Source organism: Elephas maximus, chromosome 6 (genome assembly GCF_024166365.1).
Source record: "Elephas maximus indicus isolate mEleMax1 chromosome 6, mEleMax1 primary haplotype, whole genome shotgun sequence".
Classification (NCBI taxonomy): domain Eukaryota; kingdom Metazoa; phylum Chordata; class Mammalia; order Proboscidea; family Elephantidae; genus Elephas; species Elephas maximus.
Window position 1 is genome coordinate 49,928,611 of NC_064824.1, and position 24,473 is coordinate 49,953,083.

The 24,473-nt window shown below is 38.8% G+C and overlaps 2 protein-coding genes across 11 annotated transcripts in view; one reads left to right on the plus strand and one right to left on the minus strand.

Moving 5' to 3' along the window:
- The window catches only part of PRPF40A (pre-mRNA processing factor 40 homolog A), a 59,228-nt gene extending 46,198 nt beyond the window's left edge, over positions 1-13,030 (minus strand). For 3 of the 10 annotated variants that reach the window (XM_049887249.1, XM_049887247.1, XM_049887245.1), the window contains exons 1-2: positions 12,498-13,020; positions 11,227-11,358 (exon numbers count right to left, since the gene is read on the minus strand). In XM_049887249.1, coding sequence (XP_049743206.1) covers positions 11,227-11,358; positions 12,498-12,767 — 402 coding nt within the window. In that variant the 5' untranslated portion in view covers positions 12,768-13,020. Of the gene's footprint in view, positions 1-11,226; positions 11,359-12,371 lie in introns of all 10 variants that reach the window. The other 7 variants (XM_049887244.1, XM_049887241.1, XM_049887250.1 and 4 more) reach the window with 6 other exon arrangements.
- Positions 13,031-13,178: 148 nt separating this feature from the next.
- The window catches only part of ARL6IP6 (ADP ribosylation factor like GTPase 6 interacting protein 6), a 39,605-nt gene continuing 28,310 nt past the window's right edge, over positions 13,179-24,473 (plus strand). Inside the window, exons 1-2 of the mRNA XM_049887258.1 lie at positions 13,179-14,170; positions 16,078-16,131. Of these exons, the coding sequence (XP_049743215.1) occupies positions 13,771-14,170; positions 16,078-16,131 (454 nt within the window). The 5' untranslated portion in view covers positions 13,179-13,770. The remainder of the gene's footprint in view (positions 14,171-16,077; positions 16,132-24,473) is intronic.

Consider the following 24,473-nt stretch of genomic DNA (forward strand, 5'->3'; position numbering starts at 1 on the left):
AGTATGAAGCATACTATAAAGTCACAACCCCATGCTTCTTTACAAATTCCCATTTAAACTACTTTGCGATCTAATTCAAGATTTTTAGTTGTCAGGATAAGTAAGGGGGAAAGAGGGAGAAGGTAAAAGATATACACAGTAAAAACTGCAAAACTAGAACATGTATAAGGTGTAATTCTTTCACAAGGAAAATACAAAATATTTTCTACTAAAACAAGTGATAGAAAAGTGGTAAGACTATACCCTGTCAAAGGTGGAAAACTTGTGAGACCCCGAAAAACAAGGTAGTCCCATCAAGTTCCAGCTCTCAGAGGTTTCAATGTATTTATTATGATACTTAAGCTAAATTGTCTAGAACATTTAACATCTGGATTTTTCTAAATACTCTGACATCTCCTATAAACAAAAAAATTCATAGGTACAATATCTGATATACTTTATTGGTAAACGGCCAACCATTTGTGTAAGTACTATATAATTAATTTCTATATATATTTCTATTTATATTCTTTTAAGGATTAAAACACACACACAAAACCAAGCTCGTTGCCATCGAGTCAATTCTGACTCGTAGTGACCCTACAGGACAGAGCAGAACTGCCCCAAACAGTTTCCAAGAAGCAGCTGGTGGATTTGAACTGCTTTCAGTTAGCAGCCGAGCTCTTAACCACTGCACCACCAGGGCCCCCTTTTAAGGACAGAAGTTATAAAATCAATTATTAAGATGCTTTCAGAAGAAATCACCACAGTGTGAAGAAAATAAAAAACCAGGGAGTGAAAACCAGAAAACGCCTCACACTCTCATCAGTCATTCCTAGAATCCTACTTTGGAAAATTTCTAATGTTATACATAAACAAGCATGCATCATTTTTCATTTCATGTATTTTAAAAGATAAAAATTAAAGGTTAATAAAAGCAGTATCAGTGCTACAGGTAACACATTTTACAAAACGTAAACTATGTCCAATTTTACTATTATCTGAAGAGAAAACATTAAGTGAAGATGAGATCTTCATCTTCATGTGGCCTTCAGAAGTTTATCCAAAGGTTTTTCTGCATGAAGAAATCACAAACTAGCTTATCTTCTGCAAGCTTTATAAAAAATCATCTAAAAAAAGGCCAACTCCTAAATTTGGTTGATATTTAAGAACCGTTCTTGTTGAAAACCTGAGGTTGCAAGTTTGATTCTTGCTTTTTTATTTGGTTTCTTTTAAAAAGAGGAAGTTAAATACCACAAGACAAGCACCCTACAGAGACTATTAAGAATAGCATTTAAAAACGATTACCTCTTACACCACTAGATTAAGTTTATGAAAAAATGCTGAAAATAAACTTTTGAAAAAAATGTAAAACTTACATCTTTTAATGGCACTAAATATTCATTCAGTTGGAAATAAATACAAATACCTGTATTTAAAACAGATCCTTAACAACTCAAAATTGTGGCTGTATTTGGGAAAATCACTTAACCTTAGTTTCCCTCTTCATCTAGAATGATGTAACTCTAAAACGTTTGTCATTTTCTAATAAAAAGAGACATTTAGATAAATAAAAGATACAAAATATTTGGACAAATTATTATCACACAGGATAGAAACTTATCATTAAATAAGTCAACAAGCAGTTTTCAAAATTATATAGTTTGCTGAATTCTCTAAATCTGGAGATTTCAAAATTACTGTGGTATAGATACTCCGTCAGATTCTAAGGAGGTTAGCTTAATTCACTGCATAATATCATATTAAGTGCACTCTGGAGTCAGAGTAGGAGTCCCTGGGTGGTGCAAACATGTTCACCTGTTATCTAAAAGGCTGGAGGCTTGAGTCCGCATAGAGGTGCCTCAAAAGTAAGGCCTGGAGATCTACTTCTGAAAAATCATCCACTGAAAATCCTACGGAGTACATGGCTACTCTGAGACACATAGTATGGCCATGAGTCAGAACTGAAGCTCATGGTAAGTGCAGTAAAAGTGCCAGGATTCCTATTCCAGCTTAACCACTTACCAGCTGTATGATTTTGGGAAAACAGTATCCTTTTGATAGAATCGTTTTAAGGATCAAATGAGATAATACATGTAAGGCCCTCAGAATGGTCCTCAATAAATGATAGCTATTTTATTACCACTGCTCTCCTTCAACTCATACAATGAAAGTATCACTTATGTTTTCCCTTCCCTATTCCCTACCTTGTTCTCAGATAGGCACTCCAGTTTTTAAAAGCATCAAGCAAATATTTTTAAACCATCTTCTCCTATAGGAATGAATACATGTAATAAATGAATCCCAGTTTAAAAGCATTATGTTTTGTACTAACCCTGCAATGTCACTGTACAAATTCCCTTTAAGTCCTTAAGCATTATTACTCCCTACTATAGCCACCTCATTTTTCAGTCAGGAGAGTCAAAATCAACAGGGTGTATTAATCTCTCAACATCATATACAACTTGGTGGTTAAATTATAGTTCTTTCAACAGGGAATCAGGTATCACAATCTTATTCCCTGAAACCTTAAAAAAAAAATTAAAAAGTATGTGAAAAGGGCAAAAAATAGCCGAAATTACTTACTGATCCTTAAGCCACTGTCTCTGACCAACCTCCAAAGTTCCTAAATGAAGGTACAGAAAATACAAAGGGAAAACCCACCAGATATGGACAAAAACATAGAAAGAGCAGAATAATAATGAACTGTATCACTTTATAAAATATAAACTAAATATAACTGAGTATACACACACACACAGATTGGGATATTTCACTGAAGTCATACAGAACTAAAGACTTTAAAAAGTCATCCAGCCTTCTCCTGAACACAAGCCCTCTAGGACACAAGTATAACAAAGATCACATTAGTATTCCCTTCCAAGTCCTTCAAACTAGACTATTATAGGTAGCCAAATTGTTATATACATATTCAAACCCCACCGCTGTTGAGTTGATTCTGACTCCCAGCAACCCTAGAGCACAGAGAACTGCCCCACAGGGTTTCCTTTCCAAAGCTGTGATCTTTAGGGAAGCGGGCTGCCACATCTCTCTCTTGCACAGCAGCTAGTAGGTTCCAGTTCCTGACCTTTCGGTTGGCACCCGAGCACTTAATACCGCACCACCAAGGTTCCTTCCTTATATACACACATATGTACACATAAAACACTTCATTTTTTAATTTTTTCTCCTTTTTGGACACCTTTTAGACACGAACCATGTTTCATTTATATACATGTTATCAGTGCATAGGACAGCTACTTGGCACGTACCAGAAACTAACACTTACGGTAAACAACTTCATTGTCCAGTCCTCATTTCAGTATAAAGAAAGAAAGGGTAATTTTCTGTTCTCTTTAACAATATACAATAAATTATGAAATTAATGAAAAATCACCTTTCAAAGAAGTAACAACTTTCTTGATATCACATGTGTGAAAGAACCTATAAAAACACGTTTTCAAACAGGAACTTAAGGCTCCTTCATTAGCCAAAAAGGTAACTTAAAAAGTCTTAGCCCAAGTGAATAGAAGATCAGAACATAATGAATACATATATAATTACATTTGTATGGCCATATAAGAATTTTGTTTAAAAAAAAAAAAGCTTATGGTCAAACAAACTATATTTAATTCAAAACAGTCCTTCTTAATGGCAAGTTTAATCCTTAGAGACATGGCTAATAGCATAATTCATTTCAGAAAACAATTCCTTTTAAGCCCACCAATGCAAGTTACTACATATTTAAATTATCACTAGCTATAATAGTTAACTGTAAAAAAACAAAAAACAAACAAAAAAAAACCAAACTAAATATAATATATGGTTACTTGACTAGAGAGAGAGAGAACATAAACAAAAGCGAACCATTCATCTCCGCCAGATTTCTAAATGCTCAGAAATACCCTGACAGTCAAACCAACAGCTGGAAGATGAGAAAACAGCTTGGAGAGAGATCTGTGGAAGAAGATTCTAAGTTCCCTGGAAGCAGGGCACAGATCATTCATCTCTGAATGGATAAACAACATGTGGTATGTAAATATTTGTTGACTAAAAGAAATGTGAAGGTATACCAAAAGGAGTAAGAACAAAAGACTATACTGACAACTTCTATATGAGAAAATAATCTACTCATCATTCCCATTCAGAAATCCTCACAACTTAGACATTTTATTTCTCTAGGCTAAAAAAAAAAAAAAAAACAACAGTAAAAGACTTACAACACGGCTAATGGGCTAGGCAGATGTGTCAAATCTCTAATATCTACCAATATACTTCATGAAACGATCGAAGTAGTGCCACTAATATTTCTATTGAACACCAGTTAAAAACTCACACTAACCTGCGGAAATTTGTGCCCTTTCCTTTTTCATTCCATTATTTAATGAATACATATGTTGTGCACCGTAAGCTGTTTCATTTATGTGCATGTTATTAACTTACTCCAATGTTGCCTAAGGAGCAAACTAAATGAATAAACAGTCCTAATTTAGCATGCAATGTGCTAAATACCACATAATGTGCTAGATAAAGCAAAATAAATGGATAATACTGGGCAGGGAGATTAGAGTGTGAGGAACGGTCAAATAAAATTAAGAAATGCTCATTACAACAAAGTTTTAAAAGGCTTCTGCCCAAGCCACACACTGTACACAAAATCAATACAAAATGGACCAAGGACCTAAATGTGAAAACTAAAACCATAAAATTCTTAGAAGAAAATATAGGGATGTGGCTGTGGAATATAGTTTTTAATGATAGATTATCAGATATGGCAACCAAAGCATGAGCAATAAAACATAAAATAGGTAAACAAAACCTCATAAAAATTAAATATGTATTTTTTTTCATCCAAGGACTTGATCAATAAAGAGACCACCTACGGACTAGAAGAAAAACTGCAGGTACGATATATCAATAATGGTCTAATAGCCAAAGTACGTAAAAAATTTTAATTTAACAAAAAGACAATCCTTTCAAGAGATGGGTAAAAGGCTTCACATTTCACCAGAGGATATTCAAAAGGCCAAGGAGCGCACGAAAAGATGCTCAATGTCATTAGCGATTAAAAAAAAAAAAAAATGCAATCAAGTTGATTCTGACTTCTGGCAACCCCATGTGTAACAGCAGAACTGCTGCATAGTGTAGGCAGCACAAGAGGTTTGCAATCAACTGCTAAGGGAAAGGTTGGCAGTTCAAACCCACCCAGCAGCTCAGCCAAAAAAAAAAACACCTGGCAATCTGCTTCCATAATGATTACAACTAAGAAAACCCTATAGGGCAGTTCTACTGTTAACACTCTATATGCAATCCTATCACTGCTAACGACAACAATCTTTACAGAAGGAGTTTGCCAAGCCTTTCTTCCACGGAGCTGCTGGGTGGGTTGAACTGCCAATCTTTAGGTTAGCAGCCATGAGGGGATACAACTCAAACCTCAATGAGATACCACATTAGAATGGCAATCATCAAAAAGAAAAATAACAGGTATTGGTGAGGTTATGGAGAAACCTGCAACCTGTTCCATTCCTGGTGGGTATGTAAAACGCTATAGCTTCTACAGAGAACAGCGTGGTGGTTTCTCAAAAAGTTAAACATAGAACCACCGTATGAGTCAGCAGCACCACTTCTAGGCATATACCGAGAAGACGTGAAAGCAGAAATGTAAACAGAAACCTGTATGCCAATGTTCACTGCAGAACTTTTCACAATCGCCAGAAGGTAGAAACAACCTAAATGTCCATCAACAGATGAATGGATAAACAAAATGTGGTACGTACATAAAATGGACTATTACTTAGCCGTAAAGAAAAATGAAGTCCTGATGCATGCCACAACATGGATGAACCTTGAAAACATGCTGAGCAAAAGTCAGAGGCAAAAGGACAATATTGTATAATCTTACTTATATGAAATAAACAAATATATAAAAACCAAACATCAAGGAGCCCTGGTAGTGCAGCGGTTAACTGCTTGGTGCTAACTGAAAGGTTGCTGGTTTGAACCCACTAGCCGCTCCATGGGAGGTGTGGCAGTCTGTTTCCATTAAGATTTACAGCCTTAGAAACTCTATGGGGCAGTTTTACTCTGTCCTATAGGGATGCTATGAGTCGCAATCAACATAGCAACAGGTATGACCAGGGATCGGAGGGAGGGGTGAAAGGGGGAGCTTCTGCGTAGGAGGCACTGAGTTCTTGTTAATGGTGGTGGAATGAGTTTATGTGAATGATGACAGAATAATTTGGAGGATAGTGATAATCGTTGCACAACGTGAAGAATGCAATCAGTATCACTGAATTATACATGTAGAAACTGTTGAATTGGCGAATGTTTTGCTATGTATATTTTCATCACGATTTAAAAAAAAAAAAGGCTTTTGAAAGACTTCTCAGTACCTGTGACTCTTGTGCTCTGTGAATCTCAAAGCGGGGGGATACATTTAAGTCTTCCAAACTTTTACGGTCCTCTTAGTATCTCTCCGAATATCTTCCACATTATCAACACTACCCTAAAGTTTCTGAGTAGATGAGCTCATATTTAAATGAACTGCTATCTAAACATAATGAAAATAAACATACCTTCTGGTCTCATTAGTAAAACCTGTCAAAATCTACCTACATTCATAGTGTAAAAATTACATAAACGCATTAGGTCTTGGACAATTTATTTTATAAAGTACTTTGCTGAATAATGTAAATGCACACGTTATCGAGACTCAAGAATTATGAGCAGATAACCTAAAAAAGTCTCTGTTTCTCACTGGCTAGTATCTAATTTAATGGCATGGATTCCGTAAATACTCAAAAGTAAAGGTAGTTCAAAAGCAACAGCACCAAATTAGTCTCCCGATCAGTCATATGAATTTAACATACCAAAGCACTGACTTAGGTTTTCTGTAGCACCTACATTCCAGATCATTTTCCCCCAGGGTATGGAAAAATCTGTGGTAAAACTTAATGAGATGACCAATGAGTCATATAGATAGAAATATATTTGCCTGTACTTTAAAATTAGTGCCTTAGTTTTACTCACAAAGCAAAAATTATTTATCTTCCATTTTTGTCAAATGAAAAAGAAACAGTCAAGGGGCAGATAACAGAAGCAAGTAGTAACAAAGCACTGGAAACAGTTACATGTAAGGCTCACAGACTTCCTGGCTTATTTTGTAGGAAAGAATATCCGTGTATGTTTCATTCATTCAACAAGTATTTTACTGAGCACTCATAATATGCTAAGAACTACGCTCAGCACCTGCAGGCTTTTAAAAAAGTACAGAACATAGCTCCTGCCCTCTAAGAGCTTACAATCTGTTATCTGTTGTGAAGACAAGGCAAATAACAAACTATAAAACAAAAAACAAGTCAATAAACTATTTGCCAAAATAATTAAAAATGTAAAGACTTATGGGTAAATTACATAAGATTTTATTTTAATAATGTGAGGAAGAAGTATATGTTGGGGAAGTTACTTGTTGAGGACCACCTGGAGAAGGCAGGACATGGAATGGTAGAAATTAGGTAAACAAAAAAAGTTCATGGTGGTAATAAGCTGGAGGCAAGAGGGCAAGAAAAACAGCATGAGTTTCAAGTCATGAACTAGTACAACCACTCAAGACAACACGAAAACAATAGCCTGTTCAAATGAGGGAATGTGAAGCTTTGAATTGCACCACAGAGATTCTTGAAAGTTCTGCTACAGAATTTAGACACTATGCTAAAGGCACAAAAAACACTGGTGGTTCCTGGGCAAAGAGGTTACATGATAAAATCTATGAGAAAATTTGGGGGACAGCCTTGAAGCACGAAAACCACTTTAAAAGTTGCTAATAGTAGACTAAACCTGCAGAAATACAAATAAGATCTGTGACAACCTCCTTTTTTCAGTATGAAATGCAAGAACAAGAAAATCAAACTTGTAAAAAGCAATCATTCGTTTATAATTTTACTGACCAAAGACAAAAAAAAAAAGTACTGAATAATTAGAACTAGAGAGGCATTCCTAAAACAATTTTTTCTATTCTTTTATTTTTACATCAACCCATAAAATTTCATCTATATCGCCTACTCTTATCAAATGATCTGAATTAAATCACAGACTGTTAGAGCTGAAAGGGACCTCGTTAGGTTTCTTCCTCTACTCTTCTCATTAAAAGAAAAGAAAAACTAAGCCTTGGGGGAGGGGAAAAAAAAACAACCAACCAACCAAACAAAAAATAGTCAGCTAGTAATACTCTTGGGCATAAGTAACTGCAAAACCATCAGTGTAGAAAGAACAACAAAAGATGTGAAACATTTTAAAGGTAAAACATTATTTTCTCTAGAACTGGAATAAAGAAAGAGCCTCAACGTAACTATATCTTAAACGAAATCTCTATTGAAAATTTCTGAGTATTGGCACCAAGCAAGTAAAATTCTTTTATCTTTATTAATATGGCTTGTTAACCAATAATCCTCCCAAAAGTTATACTCAGGTCATATATTATTTATGGTTTATACAACTTGTAAGATCCCCTCCAACTGTAAAATCCTGTAATTTTGTACAAGTGGAAGCACAACTTTCCGATATGAAATTTATGTACAGCAAGGGCCAAATTTAACCTACCGGATATATAACTGAGATAAACCTGAAAAAACAGGCTTCATTTGATAATTTCCAAATATTTATTACTACTAGTAAATTTCGCCTGAATTTTAAAAGGGTGTTGTAACTTACAGAAGAAAAAATGTGAATATACCCTATAAATAACGTGCTGCATTTGAAAAATTACGAACTCTGCTTCCCTAGAACTGTTATGCTGTCAAGCCTGTACATGATTTTACAAGCAAGTTTTAAAATTTTATTGTACATGCAGTGACACTCCAAAGACCGAAAGCATTTAGCAAGTAAAACTGCCACCAATTTTAGTCTTTAGCATGAGATCCCAGCAAGAGATCATAACGTGAACTAGCCAACATACAAGAAAGCTCTATCATCTTCATTCCTAAGTCTAAATAATTTGTGAGTTAAGTGACTTTTTAAAATTGGATGGCAGAACTCTACCCAACTTTGTATCGCTGCTGTGGACTACTCAGGCTCCCTGCTTATTTTCTGACCACTTTCTGCTCATTAATACTTCTGAGGATGGGCTGACAGAAAAAAAAAAAAAAAACAATGGTACAGAAAAAAAAAAAAAAGATCAATTTTGCTATTATGATCAACTTTTATTTTTGAGGGAGTGTTTATATGGCTTTAAATAAGATTTTCCAATTACTTGAGCATTTAAATTATCCATGCCCTCCCAATTTGTTATAAAAGCTTAAGTAAGAATTAGCTTTACCAAGATCTGGGCCCCATATTTGCTAGTTATATATTAACGGGAAAAAAGGAAATAATCTGATTCTAAGAAAAAACAATGGATATTTTCTTGGGACCCTCAGAGCTGGACTCCTAAGACATTCATTCTTTAATAGGAGCCACTTAGAAGAGACAGACTTCTAAATGTTTAGTAGGTAAATCTAAAGGCACATAATTTATATTGGCCCTAGAAAAAGAAATCAAAACCACATGACAAAATTCATAGTATGTGAATAAATGTGCACCAAGTAGCAAGTAAACTTCCTAGGAAGACGGTCACAAATATAGCTAAAAAGGGCCTTAAGGCAAAGTGTGACCAGCTAATGTCAATGAAATAGACAAAAGTGCTTAAAAAAAAAAAAAAAGATAAAATCTGCAGCTTACTAGAAATGACTAGCTGATATCTTGGTTTTGGTAGTGCAATAGCACCATTACAGCAAGGGTAAACAGGTCAATCCCTTGCAAAACTTACCTTGATTGGCCCAATGGAAACAGAAGGCCCCAGAAAAGAGAGAAGCATCTGGCAGTAGCAAATTGTTTTATTTTATCTTTCTGTGGAAAGAAACTAATTTTAAATAAGAACCAGAGCATTTAAAGAATAAATATTTTTAAAGCTCATTATCTAGTTAGAGCAGCTCTACCAAGAAAACAAGAAGAGCTCCTTGCTGTTTAGAGATGGAAAGAAACAAGAGGAATCAGAGTTGTCTCTCCATCATATAGGGAATTTTAAATTTTATGTTACTCTACAGTCACAGAATAAACAGTTCTTTTATTTAAAGAACACCTACAGGCAGAATCTTTTGGGCCTGTGCCTTTGAATAAAGATTTTTATACAAAATTAAGGGCTATATTCCAAATAAAAAAGAAGAAAACCACTTGACGTTAAGCCCTTCTATTCTTACGGTTAAATAGAAAGAGACACAGAGCAAGCTCCTTTCGTCCACTGCAATTGCACTATTAACTTTAACCATCGTGACTTAAATTATTATCAAAGAAAACAGTACTAATTATCAAAAGATCAAATCAAATCGACTGGTTTTTTTCAAAATATTTTGTTAGCCTAAATTTCTGATGATTTATCAAGATACTCAAATGGAAATAACCCAGCCACCTAAAGGACCTGTGTATTATAGGACTTAATACAGAAAACATGAAATTATCCATAGTAACTTAACCTGTTAACTTTCTTGAATGCTCTCCTAGGAATTCAGTTCTATCAGCCACTGAGTAAGCCTTAAAACCTTTTGATCTAAATCACTCCTACAAAATGTCTATTTACAATTCATGCTCGAGATGGAAGGGACGGCTCAGAAGCAGTAGTGCAGAAGCAATACAAATTTTGCTTAAACAAAATAGTATAAATGGAAAATGAGCTACCTATTTGACAGCATCCTATGAAAAATCAGAATTATGAAGTAGGAACCTCATCAGCCCCGCCTCCAACATACACACAAAAGAAGAAGATATTTCAGGAATAAAATATAGAACTCATTCTCAGTTAATGGCTTAAGCAATTCCTATTTTCAGATCCTTTGTATTCATCTTTTATGGCCCACCAATATAAGTTATGTGACATATCAGATAATACTTATTCTTAGAGCGTTCAGTTAAATTGACATCCTTAAAAAAAAGTCATTAAACTAAAAAGCCTAAATGTACCTTGTTAATTTAAAAAAAAAAAAAAAAGAAACTCTTAGTTTTGTTGAGGTAGGAAATAAGTTTTTCGTACAGAAGACTTTTGATACATTCAAAATTTGGTTAGTCATGATCCAACATTTGCTGTATCTGAAAACATTATTTTGACATAAACTAATCCTTAAACAGCTATAACTATTTACCCAGACTTCATCTTGACACAATACTAGAAGACAAAAATAAATGGAAAACAAAACAAAAATACAAAAATATTCTTACTTGTCCCATTGGTGGCCCTCCCATAGGGGGCATCATTTGTGGCATCATTCCATGAGGTACAGGTGGCATATTCGCTCTCTGACCCATAGGGTGCATTCCCATGGGGGCATAGTGCATGCCAGGGTGTCCCATCTGAAAAATAATGAAAACTAAACATCAGCAAGTAACAGAAAGAGCTTCTCAAAAATCTCAAATGAGTTCTCTGCAGTGGCTAATATTAAAGTAATGTGTGATTGAATTACGCAGATAGTTTATACTCTCTTGTCCTATATTAACAAAAAATGCACTACAGTGTTTATAACAAGCTTGCAACTGCCATATTCCTGAATATAACTTGAAACCATCATTGAACATCTAGATCAATTTAAAAAGAAAAACTGATTTAATCAGTTACTAACTGGCTTGCCAAACTTGAACGAAATTTATGTAATAACTACTTTAAACTCTCATGGTGAAAGCCACAACTTTGTCATATTTCACAGATACAAAAGAGAACCATCTATTGCTATTTTATAACGCTTTTTTTAAAACACGTTACTTAAATGACTTTAAAACGCTAAATTTACCAAATTAACTCAGATGAGAACTGGTCTTAGAAAAGACAGATAGGTACCTAGGGACACTTCACTCCTAACAAATAAACATATTCTTTCCTAACACAACTTTTAAGACAGGTAAAATTCTTCCGGAAAAAATGCAACTTTAATGCTCTTTAAAAAGACAACACTTCACCTAAGTGTCCATTGTTCCAGGTCTTAAAACCAAGTAAATTTCCTGCCAATGCTCCCACTGCAGACACCCCCACTACTAGTGAAAACAAATTTTGGCAGCCTCTTTTAAAGTCTACAAAACCAAGTTTCCGCCTCCCTCTTCCTGCTAAATCAGGCCTACCTCTCCTAGACGCTTACCCCGCCCAGGGCCCAGCATCTCCACCACGCCTCTGCCTACGCCAAGCCCACCGGGAACTTCCAGGGTCCCACATCCTTCCCTTTGTGCGTCCCCGCCCCCCATTTCTCTCCATCGGAACATATCCCACCATCTCGAGCGCTTCCTCCGTCCACTCTTCTCCTCTTTGAGAAAGCTTCCTGTCTCTCTGACTCCGTTTTTCATTGTGCCACTTTCCCCCTTCCCCACCGATCCCTTACCGAGGGCCGGCTCCTCAGGAAGCCGTCAGCAGAGACCCAAGAGCTGGAGCAAAGGCTTGAGCCGGGCAATCTCCGCTCCCCGTTCCCGGGACCCCGCGACGGAGGATGGCTCTCCATTTCACTCACCATGAGGCCTCCACGCTCTGCTCCCGTCCCCGGCCTCATCGTCGGACTCTGACTGCTCCGCCGGCGGCCACTGCCGCTACACATGCCAACAAGAAGCGATCTGAGTGGCTGGCGCCCGCCGGGGCCAAAGGTTAAAGGCTGCGCTGCGCTTCGGGGCGGGATCAGCGGGGCCAATAAGCTGACAGGCTTCCCCGAAGCCCAATCTGAGTGCGCGGCCGGCACGCAGCTCTGCGGCGATTCGCCCCCAGCCTCACTCGACGTCGCCTGCATGGAGGGGGGGAGGGGGACGGAGGAAGTTTCTGCTCCGAATCCTCCGCCGGGAAAACTTCACCAACTTCCCCCGGGGAAGAGAAGATAACAGTGTCCCAGCTTCCCTAGTTGGGACGGCCGCACTCCTCCATAGGGGGTGGGCAGCGGGGGCCTGGCGCCTTCACCGCCCCCAACCAAGTTACGTACGCCCCACAAACCTGAAGCCGCCAGGGGTACGGTGGGTGGGGGTGGGGTAGGCAGCTTCTAGCGTTAGCGGTGGCTGCGGCCAGATGGCGCGCGCGCAGTGCTCGAGACAGTGGGAGGGGCAAGGAAGGGAGGGGGCGGGGAAGACGGGAGGAGGGGCCCAAAAGAAGAGAGTTCGAGGTAGGTAACAGATCGGAGAGCGCACGCCCTGGCAGAAGAGAGGTAGAGGCGTGTAGAGGGCGTGGAGGGAAGGAGTGGTAGGGGCAGAGAAAAAAAGATGCGGAAGAGAGTTAGGAATGGGCGGTTAAGGCAAGACACGAGCGCGTGGCGGTGAGCTGCTCTTAAGGAGGAAATCAGGGAAGAAGGCAAGCAAAGAAAAGGGAAAGAGCAAATAGGTTCGGGAACGTGTATCGGAGCGGCATAGGCGGGCGCTAGGACCGGGTGTCGGGAAGGTGCGGCATTGGAGCTATCAGGGCGCGCGCCTGCCTAGAGGTGACGCGGCGGTGGCTGAGGTCTCCGGCCGGAACGAAGCGCTGCAGGAGCCAGGCATTCGGCTACCTTCGGTCTCGGCTCGCCTGCCGCTCCGCGCTTTGCTTCTCTCCCTCCGCATTGCCAGACCCTGGGTCGGGCTCTGGTCCAGGGGCGTTCGGGCTCTTTAGGAGGCCCGTCTGCTTGCTTCCCGCCAGCTGCGAACTCCTACGCACCCCTGCACGCCAGAGCCGGGTGGTCGAGGCCGGGATAGGGCCCGGGCGCTGATTGGCTGCTGACGGCCCAGGGTGGGAGCCGCTCCGCCTCCGCGGGCCTCACGGTCTTTCCCGCCATGTCGTTTGTGGAGAGCGGGAGCGTCTTGGCTTTGCGGCGCCGCCGACTTGGCACTCGGGCCCCACTCCCTCGGCCGGTGTACTCCGCCTTCTCTCAGGGGGACGGTTGGGGCGAGGGCGAAGTCGACGAGGAGGAGAGATGCGACCAAGTGGCCCGCGACTTGCGAGCCGAGTTCTCGGCTGGGGGGTCGTCGGAGCTCAGGAAGGGCTCGCTGCTACCGCCGCACGGGGACGGTTCACCGGTTCTGCCCGATAAGCGCAATGGCATCTTCCCAGCGACTGTGGGCGGACGAGCCTCGGCTCGGCGGTGGCCGGTCCAGGTCCTCTCTGTGCTCTGTTCGCTGCTATTCGCCGCCCTCCTCGCATTCCTTCTTGCCATCGCCTACCTGATAGTAAAAGGTACTGAAGCGCGGGCCTGAAAGTCTGCCCAGAGCAGAAGTTGGGCCTGGACGCGTCCCTCGCCTCCATCTCTCCCTCTTTTCACCGGCAAGCTGGCAGCCTCTTTCATTCAGAGTCGTCGTCTGCACCTTTCTTTGCTCTTCTCCTTTTGTCTTCTCTTTCCCAAGGTGGAAGACCCTGGTCTGTGATCAGCAGACTCTTTTTTAAGAATGATTCCTTTGATAAATGGGTACTTCTGAAGATTTAATATCTTAAAATCAGTGACCACTTGGGGTGAAATATTGAGAAAAGCAAATTTCAGAAACACCATCATTAAAAGGAGACGGTGAAAAATGGGTGTAATTGAAAAGGCTACAGGTTCAGTGGCTTTGATCCACCGATCCCTCTGTACACTCACAGAATTCCTGGAGGACAAGAAGTTCTAGCCCACAACCCAAATTTGTACTTGGACGGGTAAAATAATTAGTCTCTCTTAGTTTTATGTTATATTTGTAGCTGGGTGTAGTAAGTAAAGTTTTACCGCAGCGTCCGTAGGGTTTTTTTTCCCCCCTTTAGTAGTGCCTGAAGTTGAAATATTGGCCAGATTGGAATAAAAATAGATGTGCCTTGAAAGGTTTTGCAGAGGCTGATACAGATGTATTATATGGTTGGGTACTGCATATAAAAGTAGAAGGATTCATACCTGAGTTTAAATATCATTTCTGAGTAGTGAATGTGACCTTGGCCAAATTATTGGAAAAAAATATAAAACGAAAAGAACTACCTTACTTTGTGTATAGAACACACCCGACACATCTCTGAAGTGTCAGTTTCATTTGACTAAATAGTGTATATTTGTTTAACTACAGTTATTTTTTACTCGTTGTTTCCCAGCTCCTAATGGGCAGCAGATAGCATCTAACAGCTTACAATGCTTGATTGTAAGAAGATAGACTGACAAGTTACTTTGTGAATTTTACCTCTTCATGAGATGGTAAACTGTGAATATGAATTACTTGGCTGCCAATGTTTTATTATTTTATCACTCCTTCTCCTCTCCCCTTATTTTTTCACAGCAATTCTAAGAGACAGTTTTCTAGGTACAGGCTTCCCTTGATATCTGAATGTAGAGAGTTCCTGTGAAACATTTCTTAAGCTGAAATGGCGTGAAACAAAGAAGCATTAACATTAATTTATATGGGAAAATTTTTCGAGCATTTCTCAGGCCCCAAAACTAACCTACCAAATCATACCAAATAACACTACCAGGCAGTAAAAGCAGGAATGATATACAATGCTGAGATGCTGAGTATAGTTCCCATGGAAGGAGCTTGGCAATGCCACTGACTGCTCAGGGTGTGTATTGCATCTTTAAAGGCTCACTGCAAAACAAATGGCTGATGGCAGTTTCCACTTTTTGCCTCTTTTTGTAAAAGCAAAAATCCTCTGGATTTTTTTTTTGTTAGTGAAAACAGGTACTAGCGTAGGTCTTTTGTAAAAGCGAAGTGGTGTAAAGCAAACTTTAGAGAAACAGGTGATACCTCTACCTTTTGTTTTTCTCTGAAAGATTGCCTTTGCATCATAAAGTCATAAAATTGTTGTAAATTGAAGTTCATTGCAGAAAACATTGAGCTGTTTTTATACTAAAGAATGGGGGAAGGAATTGAAGTAAGACCTGGTATGCTCTGCAATTGCTATTAAACTGTTTTCACAGCAACCCTATGAAGTAAACATTAGCTTTCCCATTTATAAGGTAAGTCTTACTTGATTCCTGAAGATCACGTAGCTAGTAAGTAGAATCAGAATTCGAAACCAGTTCTTTGACTCTGGAGTACTTTGCACAACTTCACAATGTCACCCAAGCCTTTGATTACTTCACATTACGAAATAACTTTATTCTTTACCTAGCCCTCTCTTTGTATTTACAGAGTTGCATGCTGAGAATCTGAAGAATGAAGATGGTGTAGACACTGGGCTGTTAGGTATGGACTTAATTTGATTTAAGGTCCACTTCTGCTTTTCAAAACATACTTAAATTGTACAAAATTTTAGATAAAATGCCCAATATGTTCGTCTGTGCCCTTGATTCAGTCTTTGATTTGCGTATATATGTGATGAGTTTTTATTATGTTATATTTATAGATGTATGTCTGTATACACACACACACACCCATTATAAAATTTTGGAAGTACATTTTGAGTATTACCATATGTGATTCGAGTCCCTGGGTGGCACAAACAGTCAAGTGCTCAACTACTAGCCGAAAGGTTACCAATTCAAGCCCACCCACGGACATCTTGGAAGACAAGCCTGATAGTCTGCTTCTGAAAGATCACAGGCTGGACTAGTTCTACTATGCACACACGGGGTTGCCATGAGTCGGAATCAACTTGACAGCGACTGATAAAAATATGTGACTCAAATCCATGGGATACTTAAAATTTTCTAGTTGTCTTCGGAGGAGGCATTCCAGGAATTAAAAAAAAAAAAACCTGATAAACTTAGCAAAGATAACATTTTAAGCAGAACTTTGTAGATATTTAAGTTCAGATCCCTTTATAAGCAACTTCTGTTCAAAAAAAAAGGCACATTGGGTGTACTTGCATAAGTTAATGACTAGTAAAGAGTTAGACCTGAGTGTGTGTAGAGTGCATTAGTTTACGGAAGGAGCCCAGTGGTTAAGCACTTCGCTGTTTACGAAAATGTCAGCAGTTCAAATGGACCAGCCACTCCGTGGGAAGAAGATGTGGCGGTCTGCTTCCGGAAAGATTTACGTACAGCCTTGGAAACCCGGTCCTGTAGGGTCGTGATGAGTTGGAGTTGACTCAGTGACAGTGGGTTTGGTTAGTTTACAGACTTTCAACGAAAAACTCTCAAGAGTTATTTATCCTGTATTTGTTTCCCTCCACCAAGAGCTCAGAGCCCTGGTGGCACAGTGGTTATGAGCTTGGCTGCTAAACAAAAGGTTAGCAGTTTGAACCCACCAGCTGCTCCTTGGCAATTCCATGGGACAGTTCTACTCTGTCATTATGAGTCGGAATCAACTCAATGGCAGTGGGTTTGGGTTTTTAGGTTTAGCAAGAGCTCAGAACTTTATCTGTCCTCTATGTTTGGCATATTTTTAGCCTATTTAACTATGTTTCATTTGATTAATCATTCCAAATTAAAAAAAAAATGTGTACATCCTATCCTGCATATTCCCTGGCCCTACCTCATTTTAGCTGAACTAATATATGGAGACCTGGTGCCTTAGCCATTAAGAGTTCAGCTGCTAACCAAAAAGGTGGGCAGTTCAAATCTACCAGGTGCTTTTTGGAAACTCTGGGGCATTTCTCCTCTGTCATGTAGGGTTGCTATGACTCAGAATCCAACTTAATGGCAATGGGGTCGATTTTTTTGTTGTCGTTATTATATATGTAATACTGTGATAGGAAATAGGAAGATTATATCTGAGGCTTTGCTAATGACATGAATTTATTATCAAGACTCAGGAATGAGCAGAAACTGCCCTTTTTTAAAAAAAATTTTATTGTGCTTTAAGTGAAATTTACAAATCAGGTCAATCTCTTATAAAAAATTGACGTACACCTTGCCATACGCTCCCAGTTGCTCTCCTTCTAATGAGATAGCACAGTTCTTCCCTCCACTGTGTCTCCTTGTGTCCTTTCGGGTAGCTTCTGGCCCCCTCTGCCTTCTCGTCTCCCCTCCAGACAGGAGATGCCAACATAGTCTCATGTGTCTACTTGATCCAAGAAGCTCGCTCTTTACCAGTATCATTTTGCATCCCATATTCCAGTCGAATCCCTGTCTGAAGAGTTGGCTTTGGGAATGGTTCCTGTCTTGGGCTAACAGAAGGTCTGGGGACCGCGGCCTCCAGGGTCTTTCTAATCCCAGTCTGACTATTAAGTCTGGTCTTTTTACGAGAATTTGGGCTCTGCATCCCACTGTTGTCCTGCTCCCTCGGGTTCTCTCAACTGCCATGTTTTTACGGGCAAAAAAACGGTTATGCCAAAACAAATACCCTTGTTTTGAGCCAGTGCTTCAGTGAGCAAATGGAAAGTATATTTATTCAACATCATCTAATGGGCTAATTCAGTCAATTTCTTGGTGATTAATTTTAGAGTAAGCATAGTTACGTTTATAGTAAATACATCTACCATAACATAAGTGACTAAGAATATTCTAATCAGGAGGAAAGTTTCCTGAAAATCCATGTTTCAGAGAAACAGTGCCAAAATTATAAAGTTCTTATTATCAGATTGAAGTGACTGAGGTAACGCTTGCCCTGACATGTTCCTAACCTGAAATTCTCTTGTGTTCAGGAGAAAAATACAAGTAGTTTTGAATTGACTATCAGCCTCCACTTAAAAGCCCACTTTAAAAAAAAAACCACTGCAGTAAGTCAATTTGATTCATAGCGACTCTATAGGACAAAGTAGAACTGCCCCATAGAGTTTCCAAGGAGCGCCTGGTGGATTCGAACTGCCGACCTTTTGGTTAGCCATAGCACTTAACCACTATGCCACCAGGGTTTCTGAATCTTTAAAAGAGCCTTCATTATGTTCACAAAAATCGGCATGCAGTATTTTATCAGATGATAATGATTTCATTGTATTTATTGTTTTGTTTGCTTACTAGGAACTTCATAGCTAATGTAATGTTTGATTGTTTTATGTCGTACTTTTTTTTTTAAAATTATTATTGCCCTTTCATGCTGTTACCATCTGTATATTTCAATGATTCACGTGTAAATTTTTTTGCATACTTCCTCAATGCTTGGTTTGAAAGTAGGTTGGTTATTACAAACAAATACCGTGAGCACAGTAATAACTATTCTACCATGAAAGAGTTCTCTTTCCAGACAAACTGTTAAAAAAATTTTGCTGGCTGCAGATTTTTTTGGTGCAATTTAATCCTTGTCCAAGGTTGGCGCAGCTCAGTAAGCAAATTACAGCCATGATTCTCATTTCAGTGTATGTGAGAATCACCTAGGGTCCTTGTTAAAAAAGCACCTTTGGAAGCTATGTGTTTTCACTCAGCCCAGAGTGGGGCCCAAGAATCTTTAGTTTTTACTGGTGGTATTGATCGAAGGGCCACAGTTCAGAAATACTTTTGCAGACCCAGAACAATTTTTGTAATGTATCCGAAGGTGATTAATGTCCGTGTGAGCCTACTAATGCCAAACAGACTAACAAGAAACGATATAAGCCCAAATAGCTGTTGAGAAACTTAACTTCCAAGGAACTGAGACATTGTAATCCTCTTGTCATATTTGTTTTTTTTTTTTTTTTGAAAGAAATCTTCATGGGAAGCCATGATTATAGTTAAAAATAAATAAAAGTATGCAGTTAGCATAGTATCAGGGCATTTGGGGAGTTAATTGTTCCTAATATGATTAGACCATAACACCATTCAAACTTTACCTGGCATGATAGTCCACCTAGAGGACTTGTTAAAATTCATTTTCCAGGGATTCACCACCAGACTTTTTGGTTCAATAGGTCTGGAATTGAGCCTGAAAATTTGCATTGCTAATGAGTTCTCAGGTAATGCTCATACTGATACTGCTAGTTCAGGAGCCCGACTTTGAGTTCTGTTGGTCTAGTTGTCCCCAAACCTGACATGTCAGAAATAAAAATAAAAAATCCTAGAGATGTTCTTTTTGAATATGCAGAGTCTCAGGCCCCATCCTTACCTGTAGAAACCCTGGTGGCGTAGTGGTTAAGAGCTATGGCTGCTAATCAAAAGGTCAACAGTTTGAACCCACCAGGCGCTCCTTGGAAACTGGGTGGGGGGCCAGTTCTACCATATCCGATAGAGTTGCTATGAGTCGGAATTGACTCAATGGCAATGGGTTTTGATCTTTACTCCAAGTCGCATAAGTGTTTCAGTATATTTAATCTTAAGTATACTTATAGCATGCTTAATCCTCAGTATACCACCAGGGTCCATTGCAACACTTTTCATGTTTTAATTTTCTTGAGCAGTTCTATTTGTTAGGATTGATATTACACGATTTTTATTCTTTAATAGGGGTCTTCCAAAGAATAAAAAGAAAACTGGGTTAAATTTTCAATAGAATAAAACTTACCTGATCTTGAGGTTGCCCTTTCGGGTCATTGGATCGTTTTATAAATGTAATTACATTATGGAATCTTAAAAAAGTACTAAACCTGTTGCCGACAAGTTGATTACAACTCACTAGTGACCCTGTAGGACAGAGTAGAACTGCCTGATAGGATTTCCAAGGCTGTAATCTTTACAAAAACAGACTACCACGTCTTTCCTCTGCAAAGTTACTGATGGGTTTGAACTGCTGACTTTTTGGTTAGCAGCCAAGTGCTTTAACCACAGCACCACCAGGGCTTCTTTATGGGATCTTAGTGATCGTATTTTTTCTAAGTCTTGAAACATTTTGCTGTTTTATTATTAATATTATTCATCAGTTATTCTCAACTATGCTCAAAAGAATAAGATATGAAAACAGAGTAACAGTGAAATCCTTCAGAGCACAGGCCTGCACACTACTGTCCACAGGCCAAATCTGACCTAATTTTGTAAATAAAGTTTTATTGGAGCACAGCCTCATTAGTTTCTTTATTATCTATGGCTGCTTTTATGCCACAATAGCAAGTTTGAGTAGTTGTGACAGAGGCCTTGTGGCTGCAAAGTGAAAAAATTTAGTATCTGGTCCTTTACAGAAAAAGTTTGCTGACACATAGCCTAGAGGAAGATACAGTAGCAGAAAAACACACTATTTAAATTTTCATATTTCATTGCCGAAAGTATTGCACCATTTTTCAAGAAGATAATAAAAGAATACTGGAGATCCCACCTTGTATATGCTTCTGTTTTCATTAAATACAGTACAGAGTTCAGAAACCAGAATTCTTCATTTTCTACTAAAATTGCAAACAGGAAGAAATTGACAGATTACAAAATTATTAAATGAATCAAAAGAGGAATACAAAGAGAAAGTAGCACATTCCAAGACCAAAAAAAAAAAAAAACCCCACTGCCATCGAGTTGATTCTGACTCATAGGGACCCCTTAGGGTTTCCAAGGCTATAAACCTATGGAAGCAGATTGCCACATCTTTCTCTGGAGCCACTAGAGGTTTTTAACTGCCACATCAGCCTTTTGGTTAGCCGTCGATCGCTTTAACTACTGCACCACCAGGGCTGCTTTAGCAGCCCATTAGACCTTATTATTGTTAATGAAGTTGATCACGTAAGTGAAATCTCAAAACTAGTCTTCAGATGATACCCTAAAATTTTCTCAAATTCAAGGAATCAGTGAGTGAACAAGATATTTTTAAGAGTAAAGATACCCAGCTAGTCATTCAACAGAAGGGACTTCAGGCACTGTTCTGTAGGAACATGAAACATCCCCTTTTGCGGTATTCTTTCATCTCTTATGATGTCTGGGTGCCCTAATTTGTTACTGTTTCTAAGTGGACAAATGCTGAAGGCAGGTGTGTATACAAAGGTGATTGGAAGCAAATGAAAAAAACTTGATCGGATTTTTCCACTTGCTGTTTTTATAAGTGTAAAAATGAAAAATGTTTTGCAAATTATGGAACAAAGAAGATTGTCCTCTCCCAAAATGATGAGCCACAAAAGGTTTTTAAAAAATTATTTCAAGTATGGTGTTTTGATTATGAAAATGTAAAAAGAAAAAATCAGAAGTAATGTTAAGTTAGAACCAATTAGAGAGGTAATCTGAAATCTGTAGTCAGTATTTACAAGATGGTTATACTCCAGATACATCCATGAAGTTAGTGAGCAGTTATTTTGCACTCAGAGGGCATGCCATTTCTGGTGACATTTTTTTAAAATCAGGAAAATAGGGATAAAAATTTGGGCTTGCTCTGTTTCTTATTAAAATATCTAACAAGGTTTTTTTTTCTCACTGCCTGTTTATACGTCTGTAAATTATTCATAAAAAGACTTTAAAAGGAAATAAAAAGGGTCTGTTGGACCCCGATGAGAAATGACTATTTTTCCTGATAAATACTGAAGATTACGGGCTTCACTGGTGAATCAAGGTTGTCAGAGTTGTTTACAGTTAGGCCATGGGTACTGTGAGGATTGTTTATACTCTTTTTTCTGCTTTTGTCTTATGTTTGAAATTGGCCATAATAAAAAATTGTTTTAAATGTTTCTCATATGAATGTGATGACTTACGAAGGTTGCAACTGCAGTTGGTATTTATTTTTCAAATTCAGTCACTGTTATCAGAATGTTCCCTTCTGCTTCCTCATCTTTTTCAGCAGAAAGGGAAGTGGAATTGCTGCATTCTGGGTTGCGGATAAAGCCGTGGTTGCGCGGTGGTTAAACATTTGGCTGATAACCAAAAAAGTCGGCAGTTCAAATCCACAAGCTGCTCCTTGGAAATCCTATAGGGCAGTTCTACTCTGTCCTGTAGGGTCACTATGAATTGGAATCAACTCAACAACAGGCTTTTGGTTTTTTGGGGTTGCAGATAGGGAGGCAGTTGGGTAGGAGACCTTTACCAGTGTACGTGCTATGCACCCGCTGTGCTCAGGTTGTACTAGCAGAGGAGGAAAGGCTCTTTCTTCTGCTCTTGAGCTTGGAAATAGTAAGTTTGAAGATCCAGGGCTGTCCACTTTTCCACCTTTGCATGTAGACAGATATGCCCTAGGGATTTGAAGACTTGAACTCTGTAAAATGTGGATTAGGTTAGGTTGGGTAACCAGTTATTATTTAAATTATCTGCTATCCTTTTAAATTTGAAAATTACAGCATCTGATAAAGTTGGCAGAAGTTGCTTACACAGTTTACAATTGTTGATTTCTGCCTATGACTATATTTAAGCTGTTAGTAGCTGGTTACAACTTTTAAAATTACCTAGATCACGTATTTCCATTTTTAGTATCACAAAATACATTAATTTTAAAAGTAATCTCACTAGGTAGCGTCTGGGGTCTTAAAATCCTGTGAGCAACCATCTAGGAGACTCCACCGGTCTTATCGCTTCAGGAGGAAAGAAGAGTGACAAAAACTAAAGATACGAGGGAGAGATTAGTCCAGAGGACTAATGAACCACATCTACCATAGCTTCTACCAGACTGAGTCCAGTCAACCTAGATGGTGCCCAGCTACCATCACTGACTGCTCTGACAGGGATCACAATAGAGGGTCCCGGATGGAGCTGGAGAAAAATGTAGAACAAAATTCTAGAAAGAAAGACCAGACTTTGTGGCCTGACAGACTGGAGAAATCCTAAGAGTATGGCTCCCTGGATACCCTTTCAGCTCAGTAATGAGGTCACTCCTGAGGTTCACCCTTCAGCCAAAGGGAACAGGCCCATGGAACAAAACAAGACCAAAGGGGCATCCCAGCCCTGGGGCAGAGAGACTGGAAGGCAGAAGGGAGCAGGAAAGCTGGCAATAGGGTTGAGAAGGGAGAGTGTTGACATGTTGTGGTGTTGTTAACCAGTGTTGTAGAACAGTGTGTGTACTAACTGATGAGAAACTAGTTTGTAAACCTTCATCTAAAGTACAATTAAAAAAAGGTTTAAAAAGGGTAAATCTCACTAGAAAAAAAAAAAATTCCAACAATCAAAGCAAAGGTTCCCACTAACGCAGTTGTGTCTTTCCAGATTCTTTTTTGTTCATTTACATATAGGTAGCCATTTAAAATGGGTGTTTTTATCATTGTAGAACAAATGTAGTTGGGATCATATATTCTGCAGCTTTATTAAAGTGTCTTGGAGTTCATTATCAATGTAACATGAATCTACCTCATTCTCTCTAATTACTGCATTGTATTTCATAGTACAGCAATTTAAACATTTCCCTACTGACATTTATCAGTGTGCTTTGTCACATTAGAGCCCGTTGTTTACTTATGGTGGCCAGTTACATGAAATATCTGTAATTTGTAAACAGGCCTTTAATAAACCTTTCCTGACATGGGAACATGGGAAAGTTTTTCTGCCAGCTTTTTTGCTTATGTTATTTAAACTGCACACTACTCCCTCCACATGTCTTCACAACATTTCTGATATTGCCTCATCTCTATAAGCCCAAGAAGTTTCAATTGATGGAAAAGATGAATTTCCATTGTTTCACCAACTGGTGAAAACGCCACCAGGGTTTCCATAAAGAAGGGTTTTGTCTTTCTTTTAAAGACCTTGGTCGTTTGATAACAGCACTTCTAGAGATATTCTTGTACAAATGTATGCAAAAGAATGTTACTTGCAACATTGTTTTTTATAGCAACAAACTAGAAATTTTAAAAAATACAGTGGAACCATAGCTATGTGTACTGGTATCAAGGGCCTCCAACATAATTTGTT